The 27,405-nt window shown below is 48.3% G+C and overlaps 1 protein-coding gene and 3 pseudogenes across 1 annotated transcript; all 4 read right to left on the minus strand.

Moving 5' to 3' along the window:
• Positions 1-1,604: 1,604 nt before the first annotated feature.
• ATP4A (ATPase H+/K+ transporting subunit alpha) lies at positions 1,605-26,817 on the minus strand. The gene is made up of 23 exons (XM_066638823.1): positions 26,806-26,817; positions 23,766-23,891; positions 22,982-23,041; positions 20,870-21,073; positions 19,471-19,584; positions 18,741-18,875; positions 16,549-16,666; positions 16,048-16,316; positions 14,713-14,911; positions 13,841-13,950; positions 13,046-13,180; positions 12,204-12,396; positions 10,206-10,381; positions 9,562-9,698; positions 9,165-9,315; positions 8,700-8,868; positions 7,159-7,313; positions 6,721-6,844; positions 6,316-6,461; positions 5,474-5,607; positions 3,600-3,701; positions 2,180-2,271; positions 1,605-1,633 (listed from the first exon to the last, which is right to left on the minus strand). The coding sequence occupies exons 1-23, from the start codon at positions 26,815-26,817 to the stop codon at positions 1,605-1,607; spliced, it is 3,090 nt and encodes a 1,029-aa protein (XP_066494920.1).
• Positions 12,826-12,940, minus strand: LOC136661774 (5S ribosomal RNA; annotated as a pseudogene).
• LOC136661985 (5S ribosomal RNA) lies at positions 17,026-17,148 on the minus strand (annotated as a pseudogene).
• On the minus strand, positions 17,178-17,298 carry LOC136662069 (5S ribosomal RNA; annotated as a pseudogene).
• Positions 26,818-27,405: the final 588 nt, after the last annotated feature.

The raw sequence follows: 27,405 nt of genomic DNA on the forward strand, positions 1-27,405 counted from the left end.
AGTCTACATAAGAGGAGGTCGGGAGGAGGGCAGGAGGTCAGGTTTAGAGGGTAGAGCCTCCATTAGCCCGAAGATAACATCGGAAGGTCGCCAGTTCGAGGCCACCAGCAGATCCCTGAAGATTTTGAAGCAGCTGACAAGCTGAGCTGAGCTATTCCATCTGCTCTTTGGTGTGAGCGAAGAAGCATCTTGGCTGCTCTCCATGTGAAAGGTGAAGGAGCTGCTTGTCAGCCTGCGTGGGAGGCAACGAGGCCAGAAGTTCCATCTGAAATTTTGTGTGGTTCTTGAAAGTGAGAACCCTCTATGATTGTAAAAATCCCCTCGAGGGATTTAGAAACAGCCTGTCTATGTAAACCGCCTTGAATAAAGACAGAGGAATAATCCGATGACCAGAAAGGCGGTATATAAACACCTAGTTATTATTTTTTATAAGACCGCAAAAGTTCCTACCCCATAAAAACTTCTAATAATCCCTCTGTCCATAGTTCTGTTTAAGTTTTTTTTTATTTATACACAGCATTTTATATCCTGCCTTTCCAAAGAAACCCAACGCTGCTTCGTTGAGTCAGTTTTGGCTTAAATGAAACCAACTATGTGCAAGTTGTCCTTGAAGTGATCTAGATGTGCCATGGAGATGAGGTGGCTTTTGGCACACCTGTGTTCCATACCCTGGGTTGTTGCTGTGAAAATACTGGAGCCATGTCACCTGTGCTTAAATATATATATATATAAAATGGAACCAAGGTTAACTCACACTGCCCCAAGAAAACCTCTGCAAATGACACAAATTGGTGTACATGTACTTCATTTCCAGTGGTGTCACTAGGGTTTGCAGCACCCGGTGTGGGAGGCCAGCACGTCACCCCCATGATGCATTGGGAATGCCCCAGGCAGTGAGCATGGTGACCCACCATTGCCCCACCCCTGCTGTTTCTTGTTTATAGCTTTTGATAGAATAAGGATATTTCAACACGGTTTGTTTCATTGCATTCTGCATGAAATTACACTTAGAGTGATATATAACTTGATGTTAAAATCTTGATATTTTCGAATAATACCAATTTTGGCTAGTAGTGGTGTCACCCCCCGTGCGTGTCACCTAGTGCAGCCTGCACCCCCTTAGCAATGCCACTGTTCATTCGCATAATTTTATTGTCATGCCTTCTGGTGCTGGTTCTTAGAATGGTTCACCCTTCCTGTGCCCTTCTCTCCCGATGCTTTCAAGGTTTCTCTCAGCAGCCTTAAAAGGCAAGAAAACTGGTTTTTGTTTTTTTTAAGTCGTCTAAAATTCTCTTAATGAAAAACTTTGGATCCAGTTCCAATTTCTGCAATTGTCGGTGAGATCTTAGCCTATAAATCACTCTGCTTCCTCTCCACCCCCCTCCCCAAAATAAGATCATGCAGCCCTGGACATCTTTAAAATAGCTACAGTGGGATCTCTGGGCTATGATGCCTCATCTAGAGGTGTGGAATGCTGCAGGCTTAGCTCCGTAGTCAGGGAACGATGAAGTACATCCTCCGATTCCTTGTCACTGTAGCTTCTTGTAACGGCAGGTGACACAGACAGCAAAAGTGGTTGTGATGAGGGTAGGGGGAAGCCATGTTCAGTAGTAGAGTTCTTTGTCCCACCAGCCTGTAGGAAGGGAGAATGGGTTAGATGTGAGCTTAGCCAAGGATGGTGCCCCAGGACGATCCACTTGGCAATGTAGAAGGTGGTACAGTACAGGAGGGGATAATGAAGGCACAGGGTGCTTCTCTTGCAAAGAAAAAAAAAAAGCAGCTAGCTAGCCTCACCTACCTCACAGGGTTGTTGTGAGGACAAAAGGAGGGGAGGAACCATGTACACCACCCTGAGCTCCTTGGAAGAAGGAGGGTATAAATATGTGAAAAATTGAGTGGGGATGGAGAAGCTTAGGCAAGGACAAAAGATGGCATCTCTTGAATGGGCAATCGAGCTGCTTTATGAAAATCTTCAGAGCAGGAAGATGATCTTAGGAGTGGGTGCTCCTGGGAAAGGTTTGGGAAGTGACCCGCTCTCTGCTGCTGTTACACTGAGTCAGCTTTGGAAGGGGGACAGCAACTGTGTAGGAAGGAAGCCAGGCAAGAGAGTGGATGCTGCAGCTGGGGGGAGAAAAGGTGTGTCGTAGCTATTGTGGGACTCTCAGCCCCAATGACTTACTTCCAGGGTGTCTCCTCACTCCCAGCTTTCGGATTTCATCATAGACAAAGATGAGTAGCCCGAAGGGCAGCGGCACCAGCCACCACTGGAACCTGGGACGGAAAGTCTGATGTCACATCACAAAGCCAGTTGACTGGGCTCTGCTTTGGGTTGGGCTGAACCAGACAGAGCTTGACCCTCACCCTGCGCCCCCAAGTACGACTTGCGCTCCTAGACTTCCAGATTTAACTCTTAGGGGCTTTGTTGTTTACATGGAGCAGAGCTGAATGAGATGCTTCTGCAAGCAGGACCACTGACAGGACAGTGGGGGTCGCTGTCCCTGGTGCTGGTCTGTGGGGAACTCTTGTGAATTTAGCTCCTGTGTGCATGTGCGTTTCCCCCTTTGGGCTAGAATAGGCGATTGGGGAGATGAACAGTGTACTGATGGGAAGAACTACACTGTGGGCCAATGGTGACAGGACCACTGCATCCTGGACAGCTGCGTCCCAGTCAAATGTGTCCCAGTATTGGACAATTGCATCCCTCTTTTGGCGCACCGAACATTTGTGTTCCATTATATATATATTAGATGTGCTTTTAATTTTTAAAATGCAAAGCTAGGGTTAGGGCTTGAATAAGAGGCTTGGGATATAAAATATGGGGTTTGTTGCCTAGTTATAGTTATGTTGGCAACCTTCAGTTGTCTCGAAAGATTCTGGTATCGCGCTCTGAAAGGTGGATCTGGAACAGTGTCTAGTGTGGCTGAAAAGGCCGATTCGGGAGTGACAATCCCTTCCACACCGGGAGCAAGTGCAGTCTGTCCCTGGTCTGTCTCCCTGGCTGTGGACCTTCCTTCTTTGCCTCTTAGCCTCAGACTGTTGGCCAAGTGTCTCTTCAAACTGGGAAAGGCCATGCTGCACAGCCTGCCTCCAAGCGGGCCGCTCAGAGGCCAGGGTTTCCTACCTGTTGAGGTCCACTCCTAAGGCCTTCAGATCCCTCTTGCAGATGCACTAGTTATAGTGGGGTGCAAATAACCGGGACTCCAAAAAACCCAGACGTGACAGTCCAGGGACACCAATGGCCAGGATGTATTTGACCAGGACACAATAGTTCAGGATGCAAACACCCTTGTACCACCTGTGTACATACAATCTCATGCTCTTCCTCAAGACCCCAAATTCAGAGTAGTGCGGAGACGGTCCCCGAGGCAACTTCTCCCATTGAATAGCTTTTGTGGACTAATGGGAGAAGGTCCCTGGGGGCTGTCTCTGCACTACTTTGAATTTGGGGAGTTGAGGAAGAACATGAGATTGTATGTACACAGGTGATACAAGCTTTTCCAGACCTCCTAACCCCACTCCTGCCCTGCAGAATATCCTTCTAGTGACCTGCTGGGATATGGTGTAATTCTGGTGTAATAGTGACACCTGTCTGTACTTACCGTATGGGCATGAAGTTGAAGATGTTGGGCATCCCAGGGCAGTAGCAGAGGAAACAGCCCAGGCACAGCTGGAACACAATGGCGATCACTAGGACTTTATTTCTGCCAAGGAGAAAGAGGGGAGAAGGTGAGGTGGGAGGGCAGAGATGGAGGAATACTTCTGGGCACAGCATGTGGGTAGTGCTGAAGGATCAGGAATTGCTGCCCCCTAGACCAAGAAATTAAGTGACATGGAAAGGGGGGGGGAATTGCAACAATGTTGGGGGAGGGGGGGTTAAGGGAAAGCATTTAGATTGTGTTGTACTCCCAATGATGTCATTGAGAGTGCCATGGGGCCCAAACTGGTGTGGAACATTGGAAAGTAAATTGGTTTGCTGAGCCCCTCTCTGAGTTTATTTTCATAGAAGTGAACATGACCCACAAGGTCTTTTAGTCCACCTAGTCCACCTCTAGGATAGCAGGATATCCTAGAGCAGGGATGCCAAAGTTTTTGGCAGGAGGGCCACATCGTCTCTCTGACACTGTGTCAGGGGCCTGGGGAAAAAAGAATTAATTTACATTTAAAATTTGAATAAATTTACATATGTTTACATAAATGAATATATTAATGATGAACTTATATAAATGAATGAAGGTCTTGCAATAGCTCAAGGCCTATAAAAGGCCTTGCACAAAGCAAGGTTGGCCTTTCCTTTACTGCTGCTACTGCATCACAGATGTGAAACAATAAGCAGTGGAGGGAGCCCACATCCTACAGCTCACATGAGTGGTCAAACAGTGGCCCTCACGCTGAGAGCAGTTGCGTCGGGCCAGTGTGGGCTCCAACAAATCTCTGGAGGGCCAGAGACTCATTGGAGACTGGGGGCTCCCTGGGGGCCGCATTGAGAGGCCTCGAGGGCCGCAAGTGGCCCCAGGGCCGGGGTTTGGGCACCCCTGTCCTAGAGCATCTCTAGCAGGGGCCTGTTGGCTTGAAGTTCTCAAGAGAGAGAGAATCTACCACCTCTCTTGGCAATCTGTTCCACTGTCAAACCACCCCTACTGTCAAGATTTTCTTCCTGAAATAATCTCTCTTGCTGTTTGTACCCTTTCAATCTAGTTCTACTCAGAGGCAGCTGAGAATAAATTTGTTCCTTCTTCCATATGACAGCCTTTTAGGTATTTCAAGAAGGCTATCGTATCCCCTCTGCCTTCTGGCTAAACATACCAAGTTCCCCCAATCTTTCCTCGTGCGCTTATTCTCCAGCCCTCTGATCATCCCCTTCTAGATCATATCAGTGATTTAAAAAACATGTCTACTCAGTTTTGTAGGATTTGAAGCGGAGGTTGCAAAAATTTACTTGGGATAGATGCATGGGGTGGAATTTGCCCCTTGCTAGTGTGGATAGGATCACAGGAGAAAAAGAGAAATCTGTGACTATGAATAATGGCAGAACAGACTATGGATTCTGCTCCCGGCAATGGGAGAAGGGTGAGCATGGAGCAGATCATGGGGTTTTTGTCTCCCTCTTTGGAAGCGGGGTACAGTCTAGCACTGGGTTCTGTACCCTGTTTGTGGAAGGTGTTGGAGCTGTGTAGTCTTGTAGCTCAGCTGCAAAGCAGAACTTTCCTGGTTCACATTTTGCCTCTTCCTTGAACTCATTAGGTGGCCGTAGGCAGGCTGTTCCCTTCCAGCTTCAGCCGCAATATGGGGAATAAAGATGCTTACCTTCCAAGTTTGAAACAGGAACATCAGTGGGATAATATACATAAAGCACTTTGCACAACCCGAAAGAGCTACACACAAATATTAAGTGTATGCGATCTGAGATGCCCACTGGATTCTGCTTGCAACTTTTGGTGAAACAAGAGGGTCTCGGTTTTGGACTCCCACCTACCGAAAGAATCCTTGCTGGAAGACGGACAGACGGCGTGTCTTGCGGATGAGCACATCAGCAATCTGGCACATCTCAATGCTGATGAAGAAGACGGTGTAGCATGTATACTCTTGGTACAGGCGCTGCCCAAAAGTCTGCAAGAGGGGAGAGGGAGTAGTGGGTATGCAGTTGGACTCAAAGCCTACCCCTTCCCAAGGCCCCTATCCACAGCATCAGCCTAGCAATGCCCATTAAAAGGGAGAGCTCATGCTCCACAATGAGTCATCTGATCTCGGAAGCTAAGCAGCATCAGGCCTGGTTAGTATTTGGATGGGAGACCGCCAGGGAATACCGGGTGCTGTAGGCTTATACCATAATCTTTCGAGACTGAAGGTTGCCAACCAATATTTATTGCTGTCCTATTGTAGGTTGAATTACCATTTTATTGCTAAGTTAGTATTTGTTTCTGTGGCCTTTTCTTGTTTATGGCTGATCTTGCGCTTAGTGTGGGTTTGTTTTTTTGGTGCCCCCTTTTGCCGAAATGGGGAGTAGCAGTCCCAAAGCAGCTTACAATAGGTTGTTAAATACCGACTGTACGCATAAAATAAACTATACTGTACAAAAGTCCTCTGAATTATACGATTTGTATTCCGTCCTGCTGTCACTCAAAGCTGAAAAAAAAAGAGCTGGCAGGAGGAGTGGAGATGCAAAGTTGGCAGGGAGGAGAGGGTTAATAATACACCCCCCTTCCCCATCTCTAATTTGAGATCCTGGCCTGCAAGGGGAAGGGACGCAACATGTGAATGTGCCGTTTGGAAGTGGCCATTGTAGGTTCGGTAGTCAGAGGGGGCTTCTCCGCTCACCCATTCTTGCCCGTAGCTATCCTGGAGGTCCTGAAGGTGATCATCCTCCCACTGGGCCCGAAGCCCCACGCACTTGAGGGGGTACCAGCCCTCCTGGGCCATGGCCGTGAAGTAGTCGGTGAAGCCGGCAAATGACTGGATGGCTCCTGGACAGCATGGAAGACAGGTGCAGTTGGGTCAGGGATTGGCCAGTTCTCAATGAAAGTTTTCTCTGGCCCCTTGACTGGCCAAGGACAGTGTGATCAAATTCCATTGCAAATAGAATCCTCTGTGGCTGTTTTTAAGAGGTCACCTAAGCCTCACTGCCCACCCTCATAGCACCAGATGTGAATTCCAGCAGGGCCAACTTTTTCTTTCTACTGTTTTAAACACTACAGACACCACTCTCCAAGGTGCCTCGCTCACCAATCTGAAAGTAGGAATAGACAGCCAGTGCTTCATTGACCAGGCGGTCCCGTCTAGGGTTGCGCGGCTTCAGGTGCATGATGTCGCTCTCTGCCCTCTCGTAGGCCAGGGAGACAGAGGGGAACTGTGGAAAGAAAGGAGGCCACAGGGGTCAGAAGGCAGGTGTCCTGGTTTGTGTCCATATCTCTGCTCCCTCTTAAGCTGAGAACTGGCCAAGAAAAAAACAAGCCTGGGTGGCACCTGAGCCTTTGATCGCTGTTTGATCTGATGAAATCAGTCAGTGAAATCAGCTGGTTTGGAGAAAAAGCCTGATCCCTTGCTACTATCTCCAGATCAAGTGTCTGACGAAGGTACAAGAGCCAGCCTTGGGAAAGAAGTTAGCAACCCTAGCTCCCCGCAATGCCTCCCTTCCCTGGAAGAGGCATATTTGTCACTCACAATGTCTGTGCACAGTTCGATGAAGAGGATGGTGATGCAGCCAAGGGGAAGCGGGACACTGACTGTGATGTAGATCAGGTATGGCGTCAACTCTGGGATGTTCTTGGTCAGGGTGTAGGCGATGGACTTCTTGAGGTTGTCAAAGATCAGGCGTCCTGGAAGGACAGAGATGGGTTTGATGGATTTGTCATGAGCCTCCCCATGCAATTACGGGCTTGCCTTGCTGCTATGAGGCAGGAGGTCTGGTCTAGAGGGTAGAGCCTCCGTTTGCCTGAAGATAATATCCAAAGATCGGCAGTTCGAGGCCACCGGCACTGTGAATGGCGAGACCTTGAAGCAGCTGACAAGCCTTGCCGAGTTATTCCACCTGCTCTTTGGCCGCCCTTCAAGTGAGATATGAAGGAGCTGCTTGTCAGCCTGCGTGGGAGGAAACTGGAGGCCAGAATGTGATACCAGATCAGAAAAGATCCATCTGAAATGTTGTGGTTCTTGAAAGACAGAACCTTCTTCAATTGTAAAAATCTCTACAGGGATTTAGTACAGCCTGCCTATGTAAACTGCCTTGAATTAAAGTCTGAGGAGAAATCTGATGACCAAGAAAGGCGGTATATAAATACCTGTATTATTATTATGAGCATCTCTAAGCACAGAATTGTTATCTGTGACCTCGCATGAAACATGGGCTCGCTCCATCTGAACACTCCAGCAGGAGTCAACCTCTTGGAATTTTGAGGAGGGGAGGGAGAGGTTTCCATTGGTGCCAGAGGGGTTACAGAAATAGAGTGGGCAATTGGGGTCCTGGTTCCTTCTCTCTGGGTGTGTGTGAATGATGCTTAGCCCCACCTTTCCCAGGGTTAGTGTTTGCCTGCTGCCACGAACACTGACCATTGAGAGAGTGCCCCCCTCCAAGATTGCCACTCTGTGTTCAGCATTCATTGTAGTAGGAAAATGCAGATCATCTCTCCACAGGGAGACAAAGACCTGAATAGGGTTATAGAGCAGAGCTTCCCCAACTCCTTACCTTGGCAGCCTACTGTGTCATTCCCCAGTGCATCTAGGGCCCACCAAGGTCAGGATTCTGTAGGATAAATTGGCGGATGACCCAGAACTCATTTCTGGGTTGCACATGCATCTCCTGCATCATTGGTCATGACGTGCCGCATTTCCAAAATGGTGTGACGGCCCACCGGGTGTGACCGGGTTTGGGAAATGTGGTGCAACATGGACAATGACACGGGAACATGTGTGTGCTGCCTAGAAACAACTTCCTAGTTGCCCACCATTTTATCTTGCAGTGCCCTGGCTTGTGACCCACCAGCAATCCCACAGTTTGGAGGCTGCTGCTATAGAGCAAGTGTCCGCGTAGTGATCAAGGACAGAACCTGCGGGCCAAGGCTAGGCCACCATGGGGAAACTACCTGTGCTTTTCAAGGTGTACTGAACCTCTCAAGAGATACCTGGGAACTGCAGCAAATATAGGAGAGTCTGTAATGCAAGATTCTGCCCCCACAACCTGACACTGCAGCCTCCCTATTACAGACCCTGTTCAACGCCAGTGACGATGGAGGCAAAATTGTCATCGAGCAAGATCATATCGGCGGCATTTTTGGCAGCGTCAGATCCAGCAATGCCCATGGCCACACCGATATCGGCCTTCTTCAGGGCTGGAGAATCATTCACCCCATCTCCGGTGACTGCCACAATTGCGCCCTGTGAACGAGAGAGAGAGAGAGAGAGAGAGAGAGAGAGAGAGAGAGAGGGGTGTGTGTGTTCAGTTACTTGACTTTCCTAGACTGCAATCCTATCCTCACTTTCCTGGGAGTAAGTCCCACTGAACACAATAGAATTTACTTCTGAGTAGACCTGCTTAAGATTGTGCTCCTAGACACTTCTGTTCCAGCCTCAGAGTGAGCTGTTAAAATCAATTGTAATTTTCAAAAATATCGCCTTTCTTTTATCCAAACCCCCCCCCCCCAATATTCTTTCTCAGGCTTTGTGCCCCTTACCAGTTTCTGGCAACTTTCTACAATGATGAGTTTCTGTTGCGGGGAGGTGCGAGCAAAGACCATCTCCGGGTGCATCTTGAGGATCTCCACCAACTCCTCGGTTTCCATGTCTTTCAGCTGGCCCCCATTCACCACACATGCCCGGGCGTCCCTGAAGCAGACAAAAATCACACCCATTGCTTCAAGCGAGCAGCAATGACTGCAAGCAACGTGGATGTGTCCCAGGTCCAAGTGCTGCAAACCTGCTCAAACACACTGGTGCCGGCAAGGCGGCTTCTGCCGTAAAGCACTGCTGCTGAAAAATGCAGTAAAACCCAACAGGCACATTGAGTGCTCGAGCAGTCAAGTGTTGAGGAGGTACAGCTCTGCAGCCAGGGCTGCGTATTTTGATGCTCACCGTTTGTTGACCTGCTCCACTGGGATCCGCAAGCGGGTGGCAATGTCTTCCACAGTTTCGCTGCCTTCGGAGATGATGCCCACACTGGCAGCGATGGCCTTGGCAGTGATGGGATGGTCGCCTGTCACCATGATCACCTGACAAAGGTGGGGGCAGATGCAGAGGGGTTGAAAAACTGTTGCTTTGTAAGTCGTATTCTTTTGATTAGGAAAATAAATGTTGCTTTGAGACATCTTGTATGGGAGAGTCAATGTGGCAGGAAGGTCAGAGCAGTGATTTTCAACTGGTGCACCATGGCCCATTTGTGCGCCACAAAAGGTCTGCAGGTGTGCCATGGGAGTTTGGAGCATGGCGGTTGAAAATTGCTGCTCTCAGGAGCCAACAGAGGAAGAAGGACAAACAATTCATTGCTACAGACCGTTGCCCTAGAAATGGAGACACAGAACCCAAAAGTCTTCCAGAAGCCAGAAGTGACATCACAAGAGGCAAAGACCATAGAGAAGACCATAGAGGTCAGAAGGAAAACACTGAAAATTGCTGGGTTGCAAAAGATTCAAGCTATTGAAGCCCCCTTTGCTGTGAAGCTCAGTGAGTGAAAAAAAGTCACAGTCTCTCAAGCTTCCCAGAACATGCTGGCCACATACCCGAATTCCTGCTGTGCGGCACTTCATGACGGCGTCAGGCACTGTGGCTCTGGGTGGATCGATCATGGAGATGAGGCCTGCGAAGCAGAGCCCACTGGAGGGGAAATTCATCTCATCGCTGTCAAAGGCATAGCCTCGTGGGAACTCACTGGGAGGAAGGTACAGGTGACAGAACCCTACAGGCAAGAGAGAAATGGGATAAGGCCCACCTCTTGCTCTGTCATAGGGTTCTCAACCAGTGAAACATAAGAACATAAGAACAGCCCCACTGGATCAGGCCATAGGCCCATCTAGTCCAGCTTCCTGTATCTTACAGCGGCCTGCCAAATGGAATACTAAATGGAAGACGTCCTTCGCTAGGATGATGCTACTTCATCAATGGCTCATAAAATAATTCCCTTGGTCCATATTTGGGGAAGAAATTGCACTGGTCAGAATTCCAACCAGTGTACCTTAGCACATTAGTGGGCTCGAATGGTTCACAGGTGTGCCACAGGAGTTTGGGAGAGGGTCCTGTGCAGCCACCGTAGGGCTCCGTGCACTCCCTGCAAAGATCAGAGTGAATATTGAATACTACCACCAGCTAATTGCTGCAGATCAAGTCCTGGTAGAAAGCGCAGTTACAGGGGCTGGTTGAAAAGTTGGCAACCCTAGTTGTAGCTATTTAGCGCGCCTCTCCTGCAGTCAGCTGTGTGGTTTCTGAAGCAGGATGTGCACATAGCAGTTTCCTTTCTAAAGGTACATTCACTAACCTGGTGGGAATAAATGCGTCCTAAAGCACATGGATGGAGCTATAGAAATGATGGGCCTAATTCCAAGCGCATCCTCAAAATGAGAAGCAGGGACAAAGTTGGGGCAGTGGTTAACCAGAGAAAAGTACCAGAAGACAAGGAAATGTACAGTATATATAGTAAAGATAAATTGCATTGCTGCATCCTTCCTGCTTTTGTTCCAGAGAAATTTCAGTACCCATTTAGGCTCCCATTAAGAAAAAAAATTACTGGCCATTAAGAATCATTAACTGGGCTTTTTAGCCAGTAATATTCTGCACAAAAGAAATGGCTAGCCATCAGCCATAAAGGGTCCAATCCTAGCCAAATTTCCAGCACTGATGCAGCTGTGCCAACGGGGTATGTGTATATCCTTTCGGGATGTGTATATCCTTTCGGGGCTGCACTGTGGCCATATCAGAGCTGGAAAGTTGGTTAGGATTGGGCCCCAAATATACAGTGGACTTTCCTTATTCATGGGCTCAGCATCCTCAGACTTGGGTATCCACAGATTCCAGGCGCATGGCTGGAGGGTCTCAGAACACCACCTCCCTGAAGCGACTGGAAGGCGCTTCTGGTTTGCGCCAGAGACTTCAGTAACATCTGGAGGTGTTCCGCGTGTGGCCTCTCCGCACCTCAGAAGGCATCCTGGATACAGCCGGTCACATTGGGGAGGCCTTCTGCGGAGGTTGCACACAAACTCTGGAGGGCCTGGTGTGGCTCCCAGGTAAGTAATTGTGGTGCTGCACTATAGCCCCCCAGCAGATGTTATTATCCACTGAATTTGGTATCTGTGTATGGGGGTCCTGGAACAGATCCTGTGCAGATTCCAAAGGCCCATGCTACGTTCAATCTCCTGAGGCATCCTGGTCATGTACTTGGGAATAATTCCATGGCAGTAGAGGTGTAACTAGGGCAGAGCCTACCCCAGTGCTATGCTAAGGGGGACACATGACTGCCACTAAGGCTCCGTCCTAGTTACGGAGGAGACGCTGGTGGATTTGCACCCCTGTTCCTTCTCCTTCAAAGGGGAACCTCCAAGGAGAAGGAATGGCATGCCCAAAGCCACTATTGCCCACTTCTCTGATGGGGAACCCAGAAGTGACATCACTATGTCATATGACATCGCTGCCCCACGTGCTGGGACAGTGTTGCACCTCTACATGGCAGAACACCCTTCATTGGGTCTCAGATTTAGCTCCTTGAATCCTTCATTCATTCATCTTACCCAGCACACGCTCGCCCAGCCCACCAAGGTCCATGTAGGCTGTTTGGAAAGCTTCTTTCCACTGCTCATCCAGAGGCAGCTCTTGTCCTTTGATCATGATGGTGGAACAGCGTTCCAGGATGCGTTCCGGAGCCCCCTTCATCACCAGCAGGTGGCGCTGGTCGCGAGGGTCTTCCATCTCATGAATGGAGAGCTGGGAGGGAAAAGCAACAGGATTCATCCTTTTAAAAAAATCTTTTTTAAACTCAGTCTCCTGCCTGAGGTGATTAACTCAGTAGACTTCATAGATGGGCCGGATCTGTCCCCAGTTGACCAGGAAAAGAGCTCATTCGATCATGGAGCAGGAAGTTCAGGGCTGGGTGGTTACCCCTCTGTACTCAGTCACACAGGTGAAACAGGTTGTCAGAAGCAGGTCATGTGGTCCCCTTTGCACATCTGCCCATGTTCAACATCAGAAACAGCTGATGCTTCAGAAGGACTCACCTGCTCACCTAGCTACAAGGGGGAAAGGTAGGAACAAGCTCTTACACTTTGGAAAAAACTGACTAATTGTGGTACAGACTTGAGACTAGATGGACCAATGGTTGGTTGGCAACCTTCAGTCTCGAAAGACTATGGTATAAGCCCACAGCACCCGGTATTCCCAGGCGGTCTCCCATCCAAGTACTAACCAGGCCTGACCCTGCTTAGCTTCCGAGATCAGACAAGATCAGGCATGTACAGGGTAACCAATGGGCTGTCTTGGGATAAGGCCTACCTATATCTTTGCCGGACTTATTTAGAGTTAACATAGCTTATTCAGCTCTCTGGATCAAAGGGAATGGAACAGGTTGACTACTGACCTGGAACTTGTTGGTGGAGTTGAAGGGGATCTCGCAGACTTTTTTGTGGCGTTCCCGGTACTCCATCACATTGCCCAGGGTGATCTCGGAGAACTTCACTAGGGCAGTCTCTGAGGCATCTCCAATCACGATCCGCTGGGGTTGGAGGACAAGGGTAAACAAAGGGACAGCTCTATCAACTTGAAAGGATGAGATGCAGCTCCATTGGGCGGGTGGAACATATGAACATAAGAGCCCTGTAGGATCAGACCAAAGGCTCATCCAGTCCAGCTTTCTGTATCTAATCCATCAGATGCGTCAGGGAGCAAATAAGACAACAAGATACCTGCATCCTGTTGCCCACTCCCTTGCAGCTGGCATTCTGAGGTAGCCTTCTTCTAAAACCAGGATTATGCATGATGATACCCATCATGGTTTGTAACCTGTGACGGACTTTTCCTCCAGAAATTTGTCCAATCCCCTCTGCGTCCAGGCCAGATGCCATCACCACATCATGTGGCAAGGAGTTCCACGTACTAATTGCACTGACAGATTAATTACACGACAGTAGTTTTAAGCCTCCTTTCCATTGTCTCTGGGTCAGGATTTCATTGGGGCTCTGAACAGGGCAGGATTTCTATTTATTTAGTGTTTAGATCCCCCTTTCCCTTCACAGAGCTCAAAGTAGCATACCTGGGATTTCCAACCTGGTCTCCTATCCAGGAAATTGACCAGCTTCAGACCTTCTTTGCTTTTGCAAAGAGAGCTGCCTTAAGTCCTTTCCATAGCAGTAATGCCTCCATCCACCCTCCTTACCTTTGGTACAGGTACATTGTCCTGGCCCGATTTGAAAAAGGCCCGATTGCAGAGGCTCACAACCTTGCAGAGAGCCTTCCAGGTCTCAGATGACTGATCAAAACTCTGCCCTACAAGGGAAAAGAGAGATGAGAAGGAGTAGGGAGAAGGGGGGGACAAGGAGGGGCTTTGATACTTGCTCACTTTCTGTAGTCCAGATTTGCCAGGACTTGCTTGTGCTGTCAAATTAGAAGCAAAACTTTCATTGACTGGGGTACAAACAGAAGGTGAGGACCTGACCTGGGAGAGACTGCACAACCCCACTCAGGGCCATGATGCTCTTGGGCAGTATAAAGGCTCTGTTGAGGACCAAGCTCAGTGTGGTGATCAGGCCATTTGGCTTTGCCTTCCTGTTTTTGTCAATGTTTTGTCAAGAGTCAATGACACTTTGCCTGCTGGGACTCCTCAAACTTTGGATTGGGGAGGCGATTTCTGTGGGTGTTGTGGCTTGGGAAAATGTTACCCCCCCCCCCCGCTTCTGTGTGGTGGTCCCAATTCTGAATCAGCCCTCCTGTGGCTGCCCTTTACCAACCAACAGGAGCAGAACACAAGCCAAAACTATGCTTGTATTGTCAAGTGTAGCTTGGCCAAAGGTCATTCTAAATGGATGTATTTTGTTTTGTTACCGCAACTGACCGGTACGTGTACGGCTGTTCAGGAAATAGACAATGTAGGAAATTGGAAACTTGATTTAGATCAATGATTCCAGTCGCTCTTTTCTTTTGGCGAGTGAAGTTATTATTTAAATCTCATCCACCTGCACCGATGACGTTCGCCACTCCTTCAGCTGCCATCATCTCTGGCGTGGAACACGACAGCTGCTAACGCCGTACCTGACTGGTCCTCTGTAGTGTCTGCTGTGTGAATCTGGTTGTCGAACCAAAGATGGGAGACTGTCATACGGTTCTGGGTGAGGGTCCCGGTTTTGTCGGAGCAGATGACGGAAGTGGAGCCCAGAGTCTCAACCGCCTCCAGGTTCTTCACCACACAGTTCTTCCGGGCCAGGCGCTTGGCCGTCAGGGAGAGACAGACCTGCCAGAGCGCAATAAGAGAGACAGAGATCCAATATATAAAATGTATATTTTATTGGCATGCGTCTGCATTGGACTCGGGCAGTGTTCAAATTATAGGAGGGCCAGAGAGGGCCTGCCTCCCTTTCTGACAGCCCAGCCTATCAGGGAGCATGGCAGTGGCACCGGTTTTTTGGTGGGCCTTGGTGCAAAAGTCCTGTGAGGGCCACCCCACTGTTGTACTCTCCCCATGCTTTGGACAGTGCATGCACATGTCAGTCACCTCCCATGGTGCCTGGGATCCAGGCAGCAGATGGACACAAGTTCTCCTTCATGTCACTATCTGCAGTAAAAGTGGCAGCAATGAAGAACTCTCATTTTGATGGGTGTTTTCTCATTCTCCACATCCAAGACCAGGCTCACCATGTATGCAATGATAGTTCTGTCCCTAGTGTTGCCAGGCAGGCAGGACAAAGTTCCAAACAACACAGTCCTGGAACGTGCTGGAATCCCTAGCATGTATGCACTGCTGAAACAGAGACGCCTGCGTTGGCTCGGTCATGTCATGAGAATGGATGATGGCCGGATCCCAAAGGATCTCCTCTATGGAGAACTCGTGCAAGGAAAGCGCCCTACAGGTAGACCACAGCTGCGATACAAGGACATCTGTAAGAGGGATCTGAAGGCCTTAGGAGTGGACCTCAACAGGTGGGAAACCCTGGCCTCTGAGCGGCCCGCTTGGAGGCAGGCTGTGCAGCATGGCCTTTCCCAGTTTGAAGAGACACTTGGCCAACAGTCTGAGGCAAAGAGGCAAAGAAGGAAGGCCCATAGCCAGGGAGACAGAGCAGGGACAGACTGCACTTGCTCCCAGTGTGGAAGGGATTGTCACTCCCAAATCGGCCTTCTCAGTCACACTAGATGCTGTGCCAGAACCACCATTCAGAGCGCGATAGCAGAAACTTTTGAGACTGAAGGTTGCCAACACAACTGTGTTGCCAGAAGGCCCTCTGGGACATAAACCACCACAATGGCCGTGAAGAAGATTCAAGATTAGTAACCTTGATTGGACAAATGTTAGCTTACTTCTGACATCAAGAGTATTATCAGTAGCATTGGGTTTCCTGGAGAGAATCTAAGCTAATGGAGCAGTTTACTCACAGTGACAGTTGCCAGAAGACCCTCAGGGACGTAAGCCACCACAATGGCCATGAAGAAGACCATGGCCTTGAGGAAAGGATAGCCAATCACCATGGCGACAACAAAGAAGGTGGCACCGAAGAAGATGGCCAGGCCAGCGATGATGTCGACAAAGTGCTCAATCTCAATAGCAATGGGCGTCTTCTCATTCTCTACACCGGAGGCCAGGCTGGCGATGCGCCCAATGATGGTTCGGTCCCCGGTGTTGATGATAATCCCAGTGGCTGTGCCTGAGGGAATGTGAGGAGATTTGGAGTGAACATGAGTTCATTACCAGGGCGCCTAACCTCTTGAAGGACATTTCCAGATGACCACATCCCACAGTTTGCCATCCCAAGAATGCCACCATATTCACTGTGGAACTGCCAGTGTGCTGGGTCCTGTAGATTTGGGAGCAGTGTGGATGAAGCCACAGAAAGCCAGCAACCAGGTTTAATAGCACAAGATATCTCTCCCTCTTACCTTCTAAGCACATGGTGGAGAAGAAAGCAATGTTTCTGGTTTCCAGGGGACTCTCATGGGTGCATTCAGGGGCCCTGGTTTGGGGCTCGGATTCCCCAGTCAAAGAGGAATTGTCCACCTGAGAGGAAAACAAAGACACATTGTCCATGCACAGAGTGTGCCACACGTGTGGCTATTTCGAAACAGAACTGTGTGGGTACAGCCCCTTATGTGTCGCTGGCTCCTACACAGCTGAAGCAATTGCAACCAGTTCATGGTGGTTCCCCACTGTAACATCAATTTCCTATCTGCCTTCTGTAAACAATGCATGTTTTTCTCCCCCATGGTTGGCTAGCAATCTGTTCTCCAGCTTATGTTCTCCAGAAATGTCCTCTGACATTTCCTCTTGGTCACGGAAAATGTGTTTCAACACGTCCTGTAATGAAATAGTGACAGCCACATGGTTGGCAACCTTCAGTCTTGAAAGACTATGGTTTAAGCCTACAGCACCCAGTATTCCCAGGCGGTCTCCCATCCAAGTACTAACCAGGCCTGACCCTGCTTAGCTTCCGAGATCAGATGAGATCAGGAGATAGTGTTCAGTATAGGGAGATGGTTGGCAACCTTCAGTCTCGAAAGACTATGGTATAAGTCTACAGCACCCAGTATTCCCAGGCGGTCTCCCATCCAAGTACTAACCAGGCCTGACCCTGCTTAGCTTCTGAGTTCAGATGAGATCGAGCATCTGCAGGGTACATTTACTCTGCAAAAATGGAGGGTGTGATTATGAAAGTGAAGCAGTGAGAAGTGGTGGGGTTTGCTTAATCCTTCCCCAGCACACCATTTTCCCTCTCAACCTCCCTGCCCCATCCCGGTTGGCAGTCCGGATCTGGTGTTTGTGGTAGAAACATGAATCTGGAATTCGAACCTGGGGAAAACTAGATTGTGGGGCAGGTTTTGGGAAGGGTGGATGGCAAGTAGGGGAAAGCGTCTGCGCTCCAGTTGCTTCTCCACTATATTTGCCCCCCCCCCCCAGATATGGTTTTGCAGCCAAGAAGCCATAGTTGGGGGTGTTCTTAAATAATATGAAAAACCAAAGATTCCATTTTTTTAAAAATCCACTCATGTTGGAAACAGCCCAAATATATAGCTGAAGGGAGAAAAAAATGCACCACTTTAAAATGCAAAGAACGGAAATTTACTCAGTGGCAGGGAAAGAAAAGACTAACTCCTGCCTTTCATTTTGCCAGATCCTTGGAAATCAATTCCTCCACTACAGGGGTGTCCAAAGTTTTTGGCAGGAGGGCCACATCATCTCTCTGACACTGTGTCGGGGGCCGGGGAAAAAAAGAATTAATTTACATTTAAAATTTGAATAAATTTACATAAGTTTACACAAATGAATATATTAAAGATGAACTTATATGAATGAAGGTCTTGTAATAGCTCAAGGCCTATAAAAGGCCTTGCACAAAGCAAGACTGGCCTTTCCTTTGCTGCCTCTGCTGCATCACCGGCGTGAAACAGAAAGCAGTGGCAGGAGCCCTCATCCCACAGCTCATGCAAGAGGTCAAGCAGTTGCCCTTACCCTAAGAGCAGCTGCGTTGGGCCAGTGGGGGCGCCAACAAATCTCCAGAGGGCCAGAGGCTCATTGGAGACTGGGGGCTCCCTGAGGGCCGCATTGAGAGTCCTCAAGGGCCGCAGGTGGCCCCAGGGCCGGGGTTTGGTTACCCCTGCTCCACTATAGTGGTTCCCACCCTGGGGTACATGTACCCCCAGGAATACTCGCCAGGGACCTTTAGGGGTACTTAAGGGAGGGTAACAGGATGCAGGTCTCTTGTTGTCTTGTGTGCTCCCTGAGGCATTTGCGGGCCACTGTGAGATACAGGAAGCTGGACTAGATAGGCCTCTGGCCTGATCCAGCAGGGCTCTTCTTATGTTCTTATGTACATGAAAAAGAATTGAATAATGGCTGGAAAAGGCAAGTCTGGCTTAGAGTTCCTAACATGAGGGGTACAATTTCTGGAAATAGGCTGCCAAGGGGTATGCAAGTGAAAAAATGTTGGGAACCCCTGCTCTACTATAACAAACAGGTCAGATTTTATCGTACTTTCCAGCAGGGGGCATTGGCAGGCAGCGCATTTGCTGAAGTTGGGGAATGCTGGTGTTTGTTCTGGCTTTCCTCGATTCCCCTGCGGGTCTCGCTCACGTACTTTGCAGCCTTGTGCCGTAATAATCCTGATGTCTGCAGGGACTCGGTCTCCCCCTTTGATCTCCACCAGGTCGCCCACAACCAACTGATTGGCATTGATCTGGAACTTGTCCCCGTCTCGGATCACGGTGGCTTGCTGCGTTTGGGAGAAGCGAGAATAAGAGTTAGGCCTGGGAAGCCGTGCAATCGCCTCTTTTGCAGTCTATGATGGGGTGGTAAAGCTGCCCGAGGGTATGAAACGCAAGAGAGCAACGTGGGGTGATCCAAAGACAAGCAGGAAGAGAAGAAATGTCAACAGGGCAGAGAAAGTGACAGGCATCTGCACGTCATGTTCCCTGGGCCGGCCCATCTACAAGGCGAACTGAAGCTGTTGCCTCAGGCAGCAGATTGTTGGAAGGTGCCCATCTCTGCCTGCCAACCCCACTTCCTTTTCCTTCCACTCCCTGGATTGGAAAAATAAGAGGGGGACAGAGAGGAAGAGAAAATGTGAAAGAGAGAAGAGTGTTGAGCTGGAACATTAGAGAGTGGAAGGAGCAGAGGCTGGCACAACACTGGGTAAGGGGGAGGTGCTGGATCTGGCATGGTGCCCAGGAATCAGGAGAGCTTGGACTGCATGTTCCATTTGGCCCTCAAAAGTATAGGGACTTCCTTTTTTTTTGCAGCTGGTTCAGTCCTGCGCTGTCTTCAGCCATCTTGTACCTGGGAGCATCCTGGCTCTGCCTTTTGCTTACCTGTGGCACTAAATTCTTGAAACTTGCAATGATGTTGGTGCTTTTGAATTCCTGGTAGTAGCCGAAGCAGCCGGTGACCACCACCACAGCGATGAGGGCGATAGCCAAGTACAGCTAGATGGGGGAGGGGGACACACACAAAAAGAACCCAAGGTGACTGCCCATCTCCTAGGTCACATGCTGCCCCAGCAAAACCCCTGCAGAATCCCTTGACAATGACTGGAACGCTGCAGTTAGAGATGTGGTCGCCATTTGTATTTCCTGACTTGGCAATGGGGGCTTGTAAGCTCACATAAAATATGAGGTCCACACGACAGTATTTGAGCAAGAAAAAAGTTTTATCCCCTCCAACCCATACACCCTGCCCCCCAGACACTTACCAATGACCCTGAAAACTCCTTCCCCTTTACCTCCTACCTACTTACCTGTCAGATGCTCCATCAGCTGCAAGTGAGAGGAAGGAAAAGAGGAAGGGTCTCCCTTCCCTCCCAGGTGCCTGACAAGTTACTACATAGGTGCAAGTTGACCTATAGAACAGTGGTTCTCAAACTTTTTGGCATCAGGTCCCACTTTTTAGAATGACAATCTGTCAGGACCCACCAGAAGTGACATCATTAACCTGGAAGTGATGTCATGGCTGGAAGTGACATCATCAAGCAGCAACCTCCATACAACAAAATCAAATCTATGTAAGTAAGTAAATTGAAAGTTTGCAATGTATATAAAATAAAGAAAAAACTCTCCTAACCCTCCCAAGCAGTTGCTAATCTGTTAAAAGAATCCTTAGACACTTTGAAGGCTACAGTCTTATCTACGCTTACCCGGGAGTAAGCCCCATTGACTATCATTGTCAAAAGTATATACATAGTAGCCTGATAAAAGTGCAGTTCTATAATGCAGTCACGTGCCAGGGCAGCATCGAGTCAAATATATTAAAAATAAAATGCAGATTGAAATGAATGGGCACCCACCTGAAATTTGCTCACAACCCACGTAGTTGGTCCCAACCCACAATTTGAGAAACACTGCTTTAGAATGTAGTTTTCCCAAGGTCTACTTCATACACCACTAGCCCTTGGGAAAACTACATTTCCCAGATCTTCTGGTGCCTGGTGCAGCAGCATACCAAACACCGAGACTCTTGGGCTAGGGAGAAGAGGTTCTCACTCTTTTCCATTGTCCTCTTTCCTATTTTCCGCTAGCGACTCCCCATTCCCAACCCAATTCATTTGGAGAAATCACTTGGCTTAATATGAACCAATCCAATTCATTCCTGGTGTGGCTTCTCCCCATGTAATTACAGTCGCCTGCCTTGATCAGGAACCAGAAACTTCAGTCTTTGCCCCCAGCACTCAACCCTTGCCCCATTGCCCTTTTCCAGTATTCCTGGGTTACTTACATTGTCTGCACTGGTGAGATCTCCTTGCCCTTCCTGAATGCCAAAGGCAATCAGGCAGATGGCAGCCGCCACCCACATGAGACACTGCAGTCCTCCAGCCAGCTGACGGGCAAATTTCACATACTCAGGGGTGCCCTTGGGGGGCTTGAGCTCATTGGGGCCATCGCGAAGGAAGACCTCTCCAGCCACCGTACTGTTCAAGCCCTAGATGAGAAGAGCTACATTGAACATTTTCTTGAACATTTTCTTGGGTCTGGTCTAGAGGGTTGAGCCTCCATTTGCCTGAAGATAACATCCGAAGGTCGCCAGTTCGAGGCCACTGGCACCGTGCGACCTTGAAGCAACTGACAAGCTGAAGCCGAGTTATTCCATCTGCTCTGAACGTGGGAGGATGGAGGCCAGAATGTGAAACCAGATCAGAAAGAAACATCTGAATGTTGTGGTTCTTGAAAGATAGAACCTTCTTTCAATTGTAAAAATCCCTACAGGGATTTAAATTAGCCTGCCTATGTAAACCGCCTTGAATAAAGTCTGAGGAGAAATCTGAGGACCTAAAAAGGCGGTATATAAATACCTGTATTATTATTATTATTATTTGATTCCATCCTAGAGTCCAGATTCACAACTTTTGAAGCTAGTACACACAACCCCCAATTTACGAATGGCTGCATTAGCAGTTTTGCACAGGTACACAATATCCTTTGCTGGTCCTTCTGTACAGGGCAGGCCAGCAAAAACTGGCCTTTCTGACCTATGTCAGTTTCAAGTTACATGCAGACCTCCAGAATCTAACCCCTCCATAAGTAGGATCTTGAACTGCAATCCTATACACACTTTTCTGGGAGAAACTCCATTGAATACAATATAATTTACCCCTGAGTTAGCATGCATAGGACTGTGCTGTTAATGTACTGGGGTCAGGAGGCATTTTTTCCTCACAATTTTGCATTGGATTGATATATCAGGAACCTTCCTCTGAAAATCTGAATCGAATCTCCATTCAGCCATGAAGCTTCTTGGGTGCCCTTGGTCTCTCTCTCAGTGTCACCAAACTCACAGGGTTGTTGTAAGGACAAAAGAAGGGGAGGATACATATATGTTTATGTTTCACATTTTTATACCACCCTTCCTCCAAGGAGCTTAGGGTGATACACGGAGTTACTCCCCCCTTTATGTCTTCACAGCAACCCTGTGAGGTAGGTGAGGCTGAGAGACACTGACTGGCCCAAGATCACCCAGAGAGCTTCATGGCTGAGCGGGGATTTGAACCTGGAGCTTCCAAGTCTAAGGGCACGATCCTAACCCCTTATGTCCATAAGGGCCATGCAGCTCTGAGGTAAGGGAATGAACATTCCCTTACTTTGAGGAGGCCTCAGTGAGTGACACCCAACTGCAGGATGCAGCACACGTCCCATTGGCACCACTATGCCAGTGCTGGAAAGTACTGACATAAGGAGTTAGGATTGTGCCCTAAGTCCAATTCCTAAATCACTATACCATCCTGGCTCTCCACCACCCTGTACCACCATGTACACCACGACCATGCACACCACCCCGAGCCCCTTGGAAGAAGGATGGAATAAAACTGTAATAAATAAAAACAAACTTGTTCCAGCATGAAATGTTGCATGTAAAAAAATGCAAATGCAGATTCCTGTTCAATATTTTCCAGCATCTTTAACTTTGGATACTGTTGGGATGAGGGATTACGCCACCAGTGGTACCCGGCCAGGAATGGTAGAGTTCTGTGCTGTCCCCAGTCTCGTTAAGGATGGCAATGTGAAAGAGGACTTATGTTTGCTATCGCCATCTGCTCCCCACTGCCTCCATAGAGGGCTTCCTGTTGAGCCCAGCGGATGATCAGGAGATTGTGGAAAGCAGCTGCAATGGCGGGTGACAAGTTTCCCAATGGGCCCAGGCTTTGGGGATAGTGATGGAGTGGAGCAGCAGAGGTGAGCCCTTGTTGCCTCAGGGGTTAGGTTGAGCAGGCATGGGTGGGGGGAGGACCACATGGTGATGGCCCCCAGCATGTACCTCACTAGGCCCGACCAGTAGAGCCACCCCAAATACTCATTCCATTTCACATTCCCTCTTTAAAAACAAGGTCATCACCTTGGTGATGTTGGTCCGATATTTCAGCTCCAGTTCTTCCACCTCTAACTGGTGATCATCCTGAAAGGGAGAACAGACCCAAGGTAAAGAGCAGCTTTGGAGAAGACACAGCTCCCCTTCCTTGTGTGTAACTGTAGCCCGTATGACCTTCTGCACATCAATGCATGTGATACAGGAAAAGGAACACTGTCTAGAGGTCTTTCTGACCTGTATAATGACAGCTGTCAAGCTGCTGTGGAGCTGTTCGAATGGTGCAATCCCTATACATGCTTTCCTGAGAGTTAGCCCCACTGAACCCAATGGGACTGACTTCTGAGTAGACATGCCTAAGGTCCCACCATAAGCCCATTTAGGTCAGGCGTACAATCTTCCCTGCAAGATCATGTTCAGGAGAAATCAGCTCTGCTAAGTTTCCAGCAGAAGCAGACTGTGTGCAGGGCTGATTGGCTAACTGTTGGGACATCACAGACCCACCCCACCTCCTTTTTTCCCCTAGGGCTGCTTGACTGTGCTTGCTAGTCCTGCCTCCAACTTCCAGATGTTAAAGGAAGAAGGAACACATTTGCTGTGTTTAGCAGAAGGTGTGAATTGGGCTGTATGCATATATTACTGTAAGCACTTATGCATGATTGGAAAGAACTATGCATAGGAAGCAAACAAGTCACATAAGAATACCGAATGTGTGTAGGCACCACACAGCACCAGGGACATTGCTCCTTTGAGTGAATGATTACTTAGCTCCTTTGAGAATATCCAAATAAGCCAAGTTGGGCTCCCGACTCACCACATCCATCTCTCTCTTCATACTTTCCAGCTTCTCCTTCTTCTTTTCCCCTTTGTTCTTCTTCTTCTTGATGGTCACATCCATGTCCCCACCCGACCGCTTCTCCATCTCCACCGAGTACATGTCCTGGAACAAAAATAAAACCTTGGAAGGCTTCAGTCGGATCTCACTGGAGATCTTCAGGCAGAGGCTTGATAAGCCCTGGAGATGCTCTAGTTCTAGGAGGATCTCCTGCTACAGGCAGGGGGTTGGACTAGATGACCTCGTGGATCCCCTCCAACTCTATGATTCTATGATTCAACAAAAACTTTCATTGGATGGTGTAGTGGAAATGCACAAGATCCCTGGGGGAGAGAGGGTGTGGTGTCAACACTGGCCCCTTGCTCTGGCAGGCAAGCATAGGGTTAACCCCAGGGTTCTAACTAGCAGTGGGTATGCTGTACAGCTGCAGCCACTAAAGGCAATCAGGTCATTAAGGGATAAAAGCAGCAAGCTGGAGCAACCCTAATTCTAAAGAAGGGAGAGTTTGGTGGGTGTAGAATGAAGGAGTTTGGAGGAGAGTGAACTAAACTGAGAGATTAATGGACTGAGGAACTAATGAACTGGCTGATGGACTACTGGAGCTGCTGACTGAGGGATTAACTAACTAATAGACAGATGGGCAAATGAACTTTTAAGGATTGCTGGAGACACTGGAGATTGGTTTTTGGCTGCTACTCCCAAGGCCTGCTGAGGACCAAGTTGTTGCTGTGGTGACTGGAGAAGCTGCTGGCAGAAGAAGAGGAAGGAGGACCTCTGCAAGTTGTACAGGTGAGCTACCCTGGTGGTGGGGTCCAATGGTGCTGTAGTGCAGAACTAGGGCCATTGTTGGGGAGCTAATTGGCTTAAAGTGGGTGTAGGTTCTCTAGATGAAACTTCAACTGGAGAGTTGACAAAACAGCTGGCTTTCAATGATACCTGAGTACCTTTGTATATCCCACTGCAGGAACTGTTAAACTATACCTAGGTATAAGTAATCATGCATCAAGTCAATGCAATTGCAACCTGTGTGCAGCATATACTGATTGTTGATCTGTTTAAAAAAAAAATGTACCCAGGTGCAGTAATTCACATAAGAATGTGTACCTGGGTAGAGGCAATGGGATTCAGGAATAGATGTGTGGCACCCGGGTACATCCTGAGAGTGAGTTCACCTGTTTACTGGTCAGTTATCAAATGTACTGTATAGTAATCAAGTGTAAAGACATGATGGAACGTACAGGCTTGTGTAAACCAGACCAGTGCAATTTAAAATTCTAAAACATAAATTTCTATTCCCCCAGCCATTGAAATTCCAATATGGGTCCCAGGGGTAAAATGTGGCATCAGAGGGCAACTCCTGTACGATCCTGTGAGGATCAAACACATTGAACCTTCAATTTCATCCGTCAGGTGCCAGGCCTCGTGTCAACGCAAGGAGGATGCACCGCCCAGCAGGGGTAAGTGTGACCACCATGTGGTGGTGTGGCATCTGGGGGGTTGGGGGAGGGGGCAGGATCGGTGGAGCTGCGCTCCACTGTATCCTGCACTCTGTGTTGGGCCTTCTGGCCTAACACAGAGTCTTCTCAAGTCTGCACCAGCAAAAGAGCTGGCGCAGGCTTGAGAAGCCCCATTGCGGAACTTAAGGCTTTTCCAGGGGAGATCTTCAGGGTGACCAGATGTCCTCTTTTTTTTTTAGCCTTGTATCCTGGAAAAGAATTTAAATGTCCTTCTTTTCTATGTGAGTGGGCCTGTGCAGGCAGCGCATAGCCTTCTTGGAATTAATAAATTATATGTAACATAGTCTTAAATTTAATAGTAATATGGTATTTAACCACATGAAATCAATATGTGAGTGTTTTTAGCTTTTATTTTATTATGTCCTACATTTTTCTTAGATGTCCTACATTTTGGGCTGCCTTGTTCTTTTGTGGTTATAACATCTGGTCACCCTGAGTGGACAGTTTCTTTTCTTAGCAAAAATGTCCCCAAAAAATGATTTTCTCTGTAGCCGTGAGATCTAGAAAAATATTGTTTTTAAATCTGAAAGTGGAAATTCCCCGAATTTGGCTCTTCCTGTGGAGGTTCTGGTCCTAGTGCATTTGATGCTGTGCTATGTGATTGCCTGAAGATTTTTGTTTTTCCGGAGCACATGGTTCTGTTCTTTCACTAAGCAGAATAATGAATGGAATTTGCTGTTTTGAGCATGAATGGAGTGGGTTGACTTCTCCAGGAAGCTGTGAAATCCACAACAGTAAAAAGAGCTTGGAGGATTCATAGATGGTTATGTTAGATGGGGGAAAGTCAGGAGCCAGTCCTCTGATTTTTTTTCCAGTTTACCCAGTATGCTTTTGCATATACACAGGGGGAAAAAAAGAATCATGACTAAACTTTTGAATTAGCTGCTCCCCTCTAGCAGTTTTCATGCTGGCTGTTAAGGTGGTTTTTGCATTCCCCAATTGAAATGTCAAATCTAAGTTGCCTAAGATTGATTTATTTGATTTAAAGTTGGTTCAGCAAATCCAAGCTTTGTGTCATCTCCCAAACTAGCAAACAGAAAAACAGCATAGGAAAGGTGCAAAAGCATTTATTGACCTATTTGGCCATGGTAAGGATGTAAAACACAAAAGATTTTGCTTGTCCTCTGTTAGTATTGTAAACAGAAGATTCTCCCTGGCTGGACTGTGTGCTTGATTTTTTCCAAGTGGCACAGCTCCACTCCTGTCACATATTAATGACCTTGAGGCACGCAAAGCAACAGCAGAGATTTGTTAAGTACATGAGAATGCTCTCAGTTCCTCTCTGGGGTAGTTTTGCATGCAAGGTCAATGACCACTGTCTCCAAGAACCGGTATTCCTCTTAGAAGACTTCATGCTCACATTGCATTTGATGCTCTAGCATCTGTTTAGTGTTAACCTGCTGCTCAAGGAACAAGGATGGGTACTGGGTGCAAAGTGGAGAATCCCTGAGCTTCCCTTTTTGACAGGGCATCAAGATGAAAACAGGAGAATCCTCACTTACCGCCTTCCCCATCTTGATTCCTTGTGGCCTGGTTCCTCCTGAGGTCCACAAGACAGACCCAGCTGGGTCTTGAGCCTCTGTTGCGGCTGCTGTTATCCACTGCAGTGCAGTTGACCAAATAGTGGGCTTTCTCCTCTACCCCCTTTATAAATTCCTGTGGGTGTTGCCCTGCCTAGGACTGAAAGGTGGTTCCCAGTCCCCTGGCTGGGGGCCTTTGTGCCTGCTTCGTCACACACCAGGAGGTGACAGCCTTGCCAAGGAGAAGATAAGGCCAAAGCTTCACCTTGCAGCGACCCTTCCACCTTCTAAGGCTCTCCTCGTGGAGTGAACACATCCAAAGCAAAGACTGTGAGTATATGTGAGACATGGTATAAAAGACATGGGCAAGTGCAAGGCTGCAGGAAAATGGAATGGACCCAGGATCCCAGGGAGAGCCCTCCTTCCTCAAGCTAAAGATTCATTTGATCTAGCAACTGGCATCCTGTTTCTAGCAGTGGCCAAACAGATGCTATTGAGAAGTGAATGGGTTTCCATCATGGTGTTTCATTCATTTACAGGCTAAGTGAGCAAGATCTGGGGCTTGGAAGAGAAGTTATCATG

The sequence above is a fragment of the Tiliqua scincoides genome, chromosome 10 (assembly GCF_035046505.1).
Source record: "Tiliqua scincoides isolate rTilSci1 chromosome 10, rTilSci1.hap2, whole genome shotgun sequence".
Lineage (NCBI taxonomy): Eukaryota > Metazoa > Chordata > Lepidosauria > Squamata > Scincidae > Tiliqua > Tiliqua scincoides.

Bases quoted from the DNA above. Each gene is read 5' to 3' on its own strand.
- ATP4A (XM_066638823.1), bottom strand. The intron at 14,912-16,047 runs GTGAGTAAACTG...GCGCTCTGGCAG, and splicing joins GTCTTCTGGCAACTGTCACT to GTCTGTCTCTCCCTGACGGC. The intron at 10,382-12,203 runs GTAAGATGAATG...TCTTGCCTGTAG, and splicing joins GCTGGGCGAGCGTGTGCTGG to GGTTCTGTCACCTGTACCTT.